The sequence below is a fragment of the Neodiprion pinetum genome, chromosome 6, assembly GCF_021155775.2.
Source record: "Neodiprion pinetum isolate iyNeoPine1 chromosome 6, iyNeoPine1.2, whole genome shotgun sequence".
In the NCBI taxonomy this organism is placed as follows: Eukaryota; Metazoa; Arthropoda; class Insecta; order Hymenoptera; family Diprionidae; genus Neodiprion; species Neodiprion pinetum.
In genome coordinates this window covers 27,487,585-27,497,108 of record NC_060237.1, presented here as the reverse complement: position 1 = coordinate 27,497,108, position 9,524 = coordinate 27,487,585, and the positions used below count along the sequence as shown (strand labels likewise).

General features: G+C 37.9%; 2 protein-coding genes across 4 annotated transcripts; one reads left to right on the top strand and one right to left on the bottom strand.

Moving 5' to 3' along the window:
* The first annotated feature begins 1,028 nt into the window (after window positions 1-1,028).
* LOC124222545 (solute carrier family 25 member 44) lies at window positions 1,029-4,273 on the top strand. 2 transcript variants are annotated; one of them, XM_046633660.2, is made up of 5 exons: window positions 1,029-1,341; window positions 2,329-2,639; window positions 2,729-3,033; window positions 3,102-3,288; window positions 3,366-4,273. In XM_046633660.2, the coding sequence occupies exons 2-5, from the start codon at window positions 2,465-2,467 to the stop codon at window positions 3,683-3,685; spliced, it is 987 nt and encodes a 328-aa protein (XP_046489616.1). In that variant the 5' UTR covers window positions 1,029-1,341; window positions 2,329-2,464; the 3' UTR covers window positions 3,686-4,273. The 2 variants fall into 2 exon arrangements, with proteins under 2 accessions (XP_046489616.1, XP_046489617.1); XM_046633661.2 differs by lacking the exon at window positions 1,029-1,341 and adding an exon at window positions 1,445-1,749.
* LOC124222546 (prion-like-(Q/N-rich) domain-bearing protein 25) lies at window positions 3,882-9,502 on the bottom strand. 2 transcript variants are annotated; one of them, XM_046633663.2, is made up of 6 exons: window positions 9,201-9,502; window positions 8,131-8,271; window positions 7,369-7,497; window positions 6,560-6,703; window positions 6,357-6,479; window positions 3,882-6,251 (listed from the first exon to the last, which is right to left on the bottom strand). In XM_046633663.2, the coding sequence occupies exons 1-6, from the start codon at window positions 9,262-9,264 to the stop codon at window positions 6,181-6,183; spliced, it is 672 nt and encodes a 223-aa protein (XP_046489619.1). In that variant the 5' UTR covers window positions 9,265-9,502; the 3' UTR covers window positions 3,882-6,180. The 2 variants fall into 2 exon arrangements, with proteins under 2 accessions (XP_046489619.1, XP_046489618.1); XM_046633662.2 differs by lacking the exon at window positions 9,201-9,502 and adding an exon at window positions 8,358-8,556.
* Window positions 9,503-9,524: the final 22 nt, after the last annotated feature.

The window sequence follows — 9,524 nt, the reverse complement described above, 5'->3', positions numbered from 1 at the left end:
CAGACTAAAGTAATTAACTTTTTCAATTTTTTATACGATAACGGAGTTTCACATGTATATCATATTATTGAGAACTGTGAAATAAATTCGCGGCATTTTTGATTCCGTAGGCCGCAGGAGAAATATTATTGAAAGGTTTTGTAAAACACTGAATACGGAGCTTTTTTTCTACCCCAGATATGTACAATGGCTAATGCAAAGTAAAAAGAAAAAAAAAAAACTTTCAGGTTTCACAAATTGAATGCGTAACTGGTTCAAGATGGCGACCAAAGGGTGTGAGAACTATATACATTAAGGCATGCTAACAGATGACTCTTTGATGCATCAATTACTGTCTCAGCTGTGTTTTCAACGCGTGTTTATTTCACGTAAATCAGCCATCATAGCTCAGATGTATTAGTTAATTTTTCAGTTTTGAAAACTGCGAGGTGAATGAGTTACTCATGTGCGCCACAATATGAGTAAAAGGGGCTTCCAGATCAATCTATTTTCCCCGACGAGTTAGCTCCCAACGCTTCCTACCTTATTTACTTACCTAATTGCTGATTGCATTGTCTATGAAGTGCTGCCTCTCGATAACGCGAGATCTTCACTGAGCGCTTCGGAAATCCAATAATATGTCGCCGCAGACCTTCGATGGAACATTTTTTTCTAGTGTACTTGCCGCGAAATTCTACTGAGTGTATTGATATGAGCAGAAAACCTCGAAATGGTTCTCTCCGTATAATGTGAACTTTTAAGAGGTTACACAGAGACAGTCCATCGCAAAACCTTTCGAAATTTGTGACCTTGCTTGCCATCGGGAACAAAAGTAAACGAGGTAAAACAGTTCTCTGCGCTGCCCGTTATAGCACGAATCACAAACACAGTGTTAACTTTCCGGCGATCGAGCCGCTTACGATTACCGACCGAGAAAATTCAGCAGTAGGTCATTTGTAGCTTCTTCATTGTACACCAAAGATTTTTCGGAACGCCTCAAGAACGGCGTAAAAAGAAATTGGTGCGATAATAGAGTGGGGGCGGTAAGGATTTCAGCTGATATCGTTTCATGGCTTCTGCTTGGCTTCTGCTTGCTCACGAGCCTCACGAGTTTCACCACAACGGGGAAATGGGGAAAGCACGTCGATGCGTCGAGTAATCAGTGGCTAGACTCAATGCGGGTCAAAGTTCACGAAGTGAGCTCAAGAGTTTGCGGGAGAAATGATCGTGGTGTTGGTGCGCGTTGACATTATCTGTTAAACTGGCTGAATCGAAAGCCAAAAATTACGAGTTTACGTTCAAGCTATACTGGGCAGAATCCAAACCTACTCGTAATCGCATTACCCGTAGTATTACATCACCGTGAGTATCAACATGCGTGGCTGCTACGATAACGCGAAAAATGTCATCATTCTCGTCCATTCAATTGCAACGGTTCGATCCGGCCAGCGATTTGTTGGTTAGGTTCGAACTTCGAGTTTCTGACCTTGAACTAGTTTCCGCCAGATCATTTAAACAGAGTGCATCATCGTTCTACGCCGCCTCCGTTACTATGCAGCAATAACTAACTGTAGTCCCGCTTACTAATTTTTCAACAATTTTCTCCACCCTCTGTCCCAGAAACACGTGGTTAATTTTAGCTCCTATCAACGTTTACCCAACTGTTAATACCTTCTCGTCACAGCAAGCCTGCAAAATTTCTCAGATCCACACCTCTCGCCTACTTTGCAAGATCAAATTGCGACGACGACGACTTGTTTATTATCTGGTGTACTTGAACTATTATTAAATTATTACGTTGTATCTAATCTTCTGTTGAGAGGTGCCGAAGCTTATTTTCGGCACCTGTGGCTGTTAAGAGTAATTCAATCGTTCTGTAAAATTGTGAATACCATTTGGATCGTGGAAAATTGACTCGTAACTCTTGATTCCTTGTCAGCAGACACTCTGCAGATAACTAATCGATTACATTATCAGGCAGTAAATAGTAGCCTATGGACTCTGCCTAACACTAGTCTGCCTTGAACATGATTTTTTTTAATCAATTTATCGAGCTAGATTAACGCACGAGTTCCCGAAGGGGTTACTCTGCCTGTAGGACAAACTCTGCCAGCTCTTCGTAATCTCAACCATTTATCATAATGATTATTTTAATGTCACGAACAAAGCACATGTTCCTTTATCTTTTTCTGAATCACGTTACCTAACGTCGTTTGAAATCACAGTTTCGCACGACCAAGAACATTGCTTGCTTAGCTAATATTTTTCTCAAATAAAAAGAATCTAATGCTCTACAATTTTACTCGCTAATCAGCCACTGATTTTTGTCATTTCAATTTCTATTTGCAGGTTAGTAGTGGGTAGTAATGCCCAGGGCGTGTTAGTGAGATGTGCCAATTTAGGCTGCCCGATAAATCCTACCGACCTTTAGCCGGGTCTGCGCTGCCGTCAATATTGTCCTCTTTGGTTAACAAAGCACTGCAAGATGTCAGCGGTGGAGGCACCACAGTTTATTCGCACCATAGAGTGGGACATGATGGACAAGAAGAAATTCTTCCCTCTCAGTATGCTGTCGTCGTTCTCGGTTCGATGCTGCCTTTACCCACTGACAGTGATAAAAACACGGTTGCAAATCCAAAGAAAAAACCATATGTACTCAGGTAAAATCTTTCAGAGCAATCAGATTTACGAAACGTAGCGTTAATCGAGGCCTCGATATCCATGAAAAACGAACAATTTTTCTTTTCAGGCATGATAGATGCGTACAAAAAGATCTACAAAATGGAAGGGTTCGGAGGACTGTACCGAGGCTTCTGGATAAGTTCTGTCCAAATAGTGTCAGGGGTATTTTACGTCTCGACATACGAAGGCGTACGACATCTTCTGAGACAAGACCCGTTCACTGCGCAACTAGATTCACGGATAAAGGCTCTGATTGGCGGAGGCGCCGCAAGCGTAGTTGGTCAAACGATAGTTGTGCCATTTGATGTCCTCAGTCAGCATTTGATGGTCCTTGGCGTTAGTACGAAGCATGGAAAACTTGTTGTAGATAAAGTAAGGATCTCCTCTTTGCTCGTACTCTTTGCATATTAGAATTTTCTGATTTTATTACTACCCCACAGATGGGAATGAACCCCTTAGGACTGACTTTGGATCCTGGAAGGTCGAGAGCATTCATCGCTGCGGAAATAGTCAGATTAATTTATCAGCGTGACGGTCCGAAGGGATTTTATCGGGGCTACGTCGCTTCACTGTGCGCTTATGTCCCAAACAGTGCGCTTTGGTGGGGATTGTACACGTTCTATCAAGGTGCGTAATACAAAATTAGTAACAATCAAGCTATCTGTATAATCCATAAGATAATAATACCTTACTTTCGTTTTCAGATGAAATGGTACGAGTTCTGCCTGATTGGGTTTCACATTTGTTGATCCAAGCAGTTGCCGGAACGATGGGCGGGTTCACGACGACGGTGATAACGAATCCGTTGGACATAGTGCGTGCACGACTGCAAGTTCAAAGGCTAGATTCAATGTGTAATGCGTTTAAAGTGCTCTGGGTAGAAGAGGGTCTCCAGATGTTCACCAAAGGACTTTCCGCCCGTCTAGTGCAATCGGCTTGCTTCAGTTTTTCCATCATATTGGGATACGAGACCATCAAACGGGTCAGCATCAACGACGAGTACAAGAGCTTCGTTAGGTGGTGAACGATCGATAATGCAACTTATTTCGCTCAGGGTAAAGTAATGCTCTAGACTTCTGAGTCGAGAAAGATATTGCAAGAATCACAATACACGTTCTGTTCATCAGTTATTCAGTTTAATTGTCAAGCGACTTAATGACGGATATTATTTGGGATAAAAAATTGACGGATATAAATTTAAAGATATTTTTTATCCGCAGTGAAAACCATTGTGTAAATATTCATAGTGAAAATTGTATGTCTTATTGTATTATTTGAAGGAGATGCAATATCGTTGTTTATGTCAGATATATAGTAACAGTAATAATAATAATAATAATAATAATAATAGTGAAAGAAATAATAATAATACGTTATTAGTAGTTACTACTAATTTGATACTTTGAACAAACAACTGAATGAGCAATGCGTAAAAATTCTGGTTTGGAATAGAATAATTTTACGCGACAATGTTAGTCACAGGTAATGAGTCCAAACTGTTGATTGCGTCGATTGTATATAATAATTCCTAAGTCTGGAAGAATACCTATTTAGTGTACAAATATAGCGCCGAATACGAGTAATAAACTAATAACAAATTCTGATGTTTCAATTTTTGTAATCAATTTTAAAACACGTTGAGCATGAAATCATCAGAACTTTATACTAGACTGATGGTGCAACGGTATACCAAAAATGTGACCACTGTTTAGATAAGATATTATATATCTACTAACACGAACGATGTTAATTCTGTTTCGTCGGATTCAGGCTTGTAATATTACTACGCGCTATGTCCTAAATTAAATTAAAATAATCATTTTTATTAAATTAATTTATTCAACTACAGTATTCATCTAATGTTAACGTTAAATTAAGTACTAATTAGTTGACAGTTTATGGATGTTGTGGCATGCGCGCATCAATGATGACGGTGAAAATGCATTTCATTGCTTTACGTCTAATATTTGCTTGTCTCGTCAGTCTAACCGTTGGAATACGCTTTCATTTTCCTTTTCACCCGTCTCGAATGAAAAATATTCAAAGTTAGAACGAATGGGTTTTAAGTTGCCAATTTCCTTCCTTCTCTTTTTAACTTAAAAAAGTAGCCTGTTTATTCAACTTGTCTCAAACCAACGACGACCTTGAGTTCCGGAAAAGTTGAACGATTATCAACTTGCCAATTGAATTGTAAATTTTTTTTACCCATTCTGAAGATCAGATAAAGAAATCATTGTACGTACAAGGCCCAAAAATTCGTACACGACGAAGCCCGGAAGTGGCTTGATCCCATTATAAATAAGTATATTGTCGCTTCGCTTCGGCACGAATGAAATACTAATAAGAAAATAAAAAACTGTGTTGCATACGGGATGGATAAGCAATGTTGATTATGATTCATTCGCAGAGATATGGTAATGCATAAGATAAATGTGTAACGTAGAAATGCGTCATCGTCAACGTCGTTGTCACCACAACATGGAAAAACGATGACGAACTTGTTAAAGTTTTAATCAATGACTATACCTCGATTTAGGCTGGCCCTGACGTTGATATGAACTACCAATGCATATAACCGTGTGCGCAATGAGATGATTTATAATTTTTGTTGATATATTTCGGTTTGGAAACTACGGAGAGAGTTTCAAATAGGTATTTATATAAATATATACATTTATATAAATATAATAAAAGTATACAATTATTGTTCAATGTGGTAATAAGGTAGTATTTTTGCTTCCGTGCGGAGTAATAAAATAATATTTAGTCTTATTTTCAAGTCACGTGCAATGTTCGGTCGTTACACACACACACACACACATATATATATATATATATATATATTTATTTTTGTTATTATTGTATGTTTCGTTATATGGATCAAAGTGAAGCGATTCATTTAATTTATATGAAAATCAACGAACTTTCGTGTATACATAATCAACACCTAAAACATGAACTTTCTCTTTGTATAATAAAGATGTGATCAAATTATAATTATTGCTATATTTTTACCAGGCTCACTTTACCAATTTACGTATCTGTCTATACAAGTAAGTCATAAAAATCAATATTCGCCACGCACTCCTACGTATTTCTGTCAGATGAATCAACCCCGCTTAATTAAAAGTGTAGCGAATTTAATTTACGCCATAATTTATGATTAATTGTCTTTTCAGTGTACTATTTTTATCTGTACAAATTATAAAAAAATCTTAATAATAACAGAATCCTGCTGACTTATCGATTAGCGCCAGCTTATTCCCTTGTAGAATGCTTAAGCTCCGATTAGTGATTAGTGATTTGATGATTTTGTTATAAGTGTAATGACATTAATCTAAAAACTGCTGCCGCAAAGGCCAACAGTTCACGGTATAATAAAGCTAAGTGAGTTACGAAGTACGGATTAATTAATTATCTCTTCTTGCGTTTTTTTTTTTTTTTTTTTTTCCGGCAATCTTCGACGCTTTTCATCGGAGTTGCCAAAGTAGAGAAGTATGGTAATAGAAGACAAATTAATTACGTCAGATATTTTGTAAAGAACAAAAACACGACCGCCAGAATTGTTGCAGAATTGCTCGAGGCTCCGTCTGTAAGTGTAAAGCAAGAAAAAAAAGTAAGGATCTCAAACAGTGTTACGATAAAACTAAAGACGTGACAAATCGCATCGAACATGCAAATAAGCTGATACTAACTGCAATATTTCGATGATTTCCCAGGCCTGCATTTGCAAAGTCTTTCTCTGCACTCGAGCAAATCTGGATCAGCTTTATCAGGCGAAAAGCACTGATAATCCGCCTCGCAGGTGTCCAACACGCCTTCGGATGAGAATTTCAAATCACAACGATAATTCACTGTTGGCATATTATAAGTATAAAGCGACTGGTGCAACATTTACCTGAAGATTTGACGCATGTTCCGGTCGTCAAGGTGAAATGGTGGCTAGTCAAGCATTGGCAAAGACCATTTATGCACAAAGCACGCTGCAGAGAATCGGTGCAATCGTCATTCCTTTGGCAACGATCATTTTCCGCTACGGGCCCTGAAATAAAAGGTTCCCAATTGAAAATAGGCGAATAAAAATCATGCCGTTTGTGTAATTACACACACAATCCAAAATTATTACACGGGCAATTAAGGTAGTTGATAAACTCGAATCGGCACTTTTCTAATTAATTATATCATTTTTTATATCAATTTTTAATTTCAAGGTGTTTTAAAATTAAGAAAAATCCATCAGAATTGATCGATTTCATTCTAACTTGGCTTATTTTGTTCAGTCAACCATTTTCCACAACTTTACCGGGACATAATTTTTTTACAACGTTTTCCTGTCCAATATTTAATTTTCAAAGATTACTTGGACAGCAATTTGGATTAACGAATCGCACTATTCACCTGAGCGTTGGTGAAAAAAATTAGTTGTTACGGTGAAATTGTAGAAAATAGTTAGCTAAACAAAACAAGCCAAGGCAAAGTGGAATAGATCAAATCTGACGGATTTTTCTTATTGTTAATACATTTAGAAATGATAAATTCATATCCAAGCTATTGCTTTTTAAGATTTAATTTTAAGATTTTTTTCAGAAGATTCAAAGGAAGTTCTGTCGCTTCACGTGTAGATAAATTTTATTGATATCCAATGTGCGGTTATCGCGTACTTACTCTGTTTTTCTTGAACAAATTAGCTTACGCACAAGCACTTACTTGGAAGGCAATTTGAGGAGTTCGATATATCAACCGTGAAGGCTTCCTTGCAAGCGCAAACATTTTGTTTGCATTCCGCATTAGACATGCCCGTGCAGTTTACATTGCTACTGCAATGGAGACCGATGGCTGAAAAAGAAAATATTATTTAATTCATAACAAATGGAAAATAGAAGCAAAAGATGATTACTCGTTGCTCACTTTTTAATTCATCTACCGTCACAGAAACACGCGACACGTTACGTACACAGTTTTTTTCCCGTCCAGAAAAGATAAAGGTGTACGTTCATCGGGATTTCTCATCGATTACAAGGATCAATTTATCATTAACATTAATAGAGATTACACTACAGCAGGAACAATTTTATAATTCTCGAAATAGAAGAAAACGTTAGTTACTCGAATGATATTAATATATTATAACATGTTATACAACGTATGTAACGTATATTTACAGTAATTAAGTTGTAGATAATTGGTATACAGGAATGTCACGTCTATTAAAATGTCTCAAGGTTTCATCGACGTTTATGTAGAAAAAAAAAAGAAAAAATAGTCCATAACGATATCGACTAGTTAAAAAAAAAAAACCAGCTAGTTACTGCAAAAGATAACTGACCAAAATGACTTTTAAAAACAATAATTATCCGGCAAATTGAAAAACGTAATTATCGATACCGGCATAACTCGATTATCTTTTCAGGGGTTTTAGGCCGAGCACATACGAAATGTCTGTATAATTCATAGAATTGAAAAACTCACTTGGAATGCAGGCGCTGAAGTCTGGAATGGGCAGATAACGCGGTTCGCATCGGCAGGTGCTTTGGGCTAGGCAAAAAGCGTTTTGGATGCAATGATAATCCTGCTCGCAGCTTTCCCCAAATTTCGCAGTGCCGTATTCCCCTGGAAGAAATATATTATCTGGGTCACAGACGGTGATAGATATTTGACGAAAACGAGGCAGATCCGGGAGGGCGTTTGAAACTCACCCTGCCCGAAAGTCGGCTGACTAAAACCGACGAAAACGACGAAGAGGAACGCGAAATATGGCAAAGACGATGGCATTTTGTTTGTTTTTTAATGTTTTTAATTTTTATTAGAAGGCGTGCGGAAAGGTATATCAGGTATGTTACTCTTTTAACGCGTGACTGCGAGTTGCGTGGATCCAGAGAATGGCCACGCCAAGAGTCAACCGATAACGTTGATAAGAAGTCATACCTTTATCTCTCGTACACGCATCGCTGTTACACTCTTCACTACGTACCAAAAGAGATTGCCTGTCGTTGTTAGTTAGTCGTTGAAGCTGCTGCTGCTCAAAAAGCTATTTTTACGTCACCGTATATACGCGTGTATAAAATGCTCCCTGAAATCGAAAGCTTCACAGTTTCCGGAAGATTAAAGAACATTTCCAAAGACGTATTTGAAAATACTTTACTTTTACGATGAAGTCGAACACTTTTAGGCCAAAAATTCACGACTCGTAGAATTGAAATCGAAACCGTGTAGAAATGAATTGTTGAAAAATTAACTTGATCATCGGGCTAAGCGGAACAGTAATTGGCTTTTAAAAAATTTCGCGCAGCATCGTGTAGAGAATAAAAGAGTAAATTTTACTCAAAACTGCAGGAAAAAAAGCATGTCAGGTTTTGTGGTAAAATGTACTTCCGAAAATGCAGAATTTACCGTAGAAAACCGCTGTGTGGAGAATTAAATCTGCTACATTTGTAACAAAAAAAAGAAAAAAAAAAAAATATAGTAAAAACCCCGATGTGTTTCCCTTTTCCTGCAGTTTTGAGTAAAATCTGCTCTTTTTCATCCACCTGTTCGCATACCTACGCCCGTCACTCGGTAATAGTTCAAAGTTTGCGAAGATCGATCGCATATCGTCCTTTTCATGCAACAAAACCAGAAACAAATATCCGACTACATAATTAATTCCTGTATTTGACAATAGACCGGTCCTTGGATTCTCGATAGTCGGGGATCCAATCGTACATATAAACACATACATGTACACACGCAGAAGAGGAAAAGATCCGGAGACCAATTCTGGTGGGGAGAGTCTTTGTGAAGAAAGTAGGTACGCGTATCGGTGGTGGGGGTGAAGTGTAGGTTTCAGCCGTTGGTGATGACTCCGAAGAACCGGCGTCGGTTCT

Coding starts and splice junctions, on each gene's coding strand:
- LOC124222545 (XM_046633660.2), top strand. CDS start 2,465: ATGTCAGCGGTGGAGGCACCACAGTTTATTCGCACCATAGAGTGGGAC. Junction 3,034..3,101: donor GAAAACTTGTTGTAGATAAA/GTAAGGATCTCC, acceptor ACTACCCCACAG/ATGGGAATGAACCCCTTAGG. Junction 3,289..3,365: donor ATTGTACACGTTCTATCAAG/GTGCGTAATACA, acceptor TTTCGTTTTCAG/ATGAAATGGTACGAGTTCTG.
- LOC124222546 (XM_046633662.2), bottom strand. CDS start 8,433: ATGCCATCGTCTTTGCCATATTTCGCGTTCCTCTTCGTCGTTTTCGTC. Junction 8,272..8,357: donor TCAGCCGACTTTCGGGCAGG/GTGAGTTTCAAA, acceptor TATTTCTTCCAG/GGGAATACGGCACTGCGAAA. Junction 6,704..7,368: donor CTCCTCAAATTGCCTTCCAA/GTAAGTGCTTGT, acceptor CTTTTATTTCAG/GGCCCGTAGCGGAAAATGAT.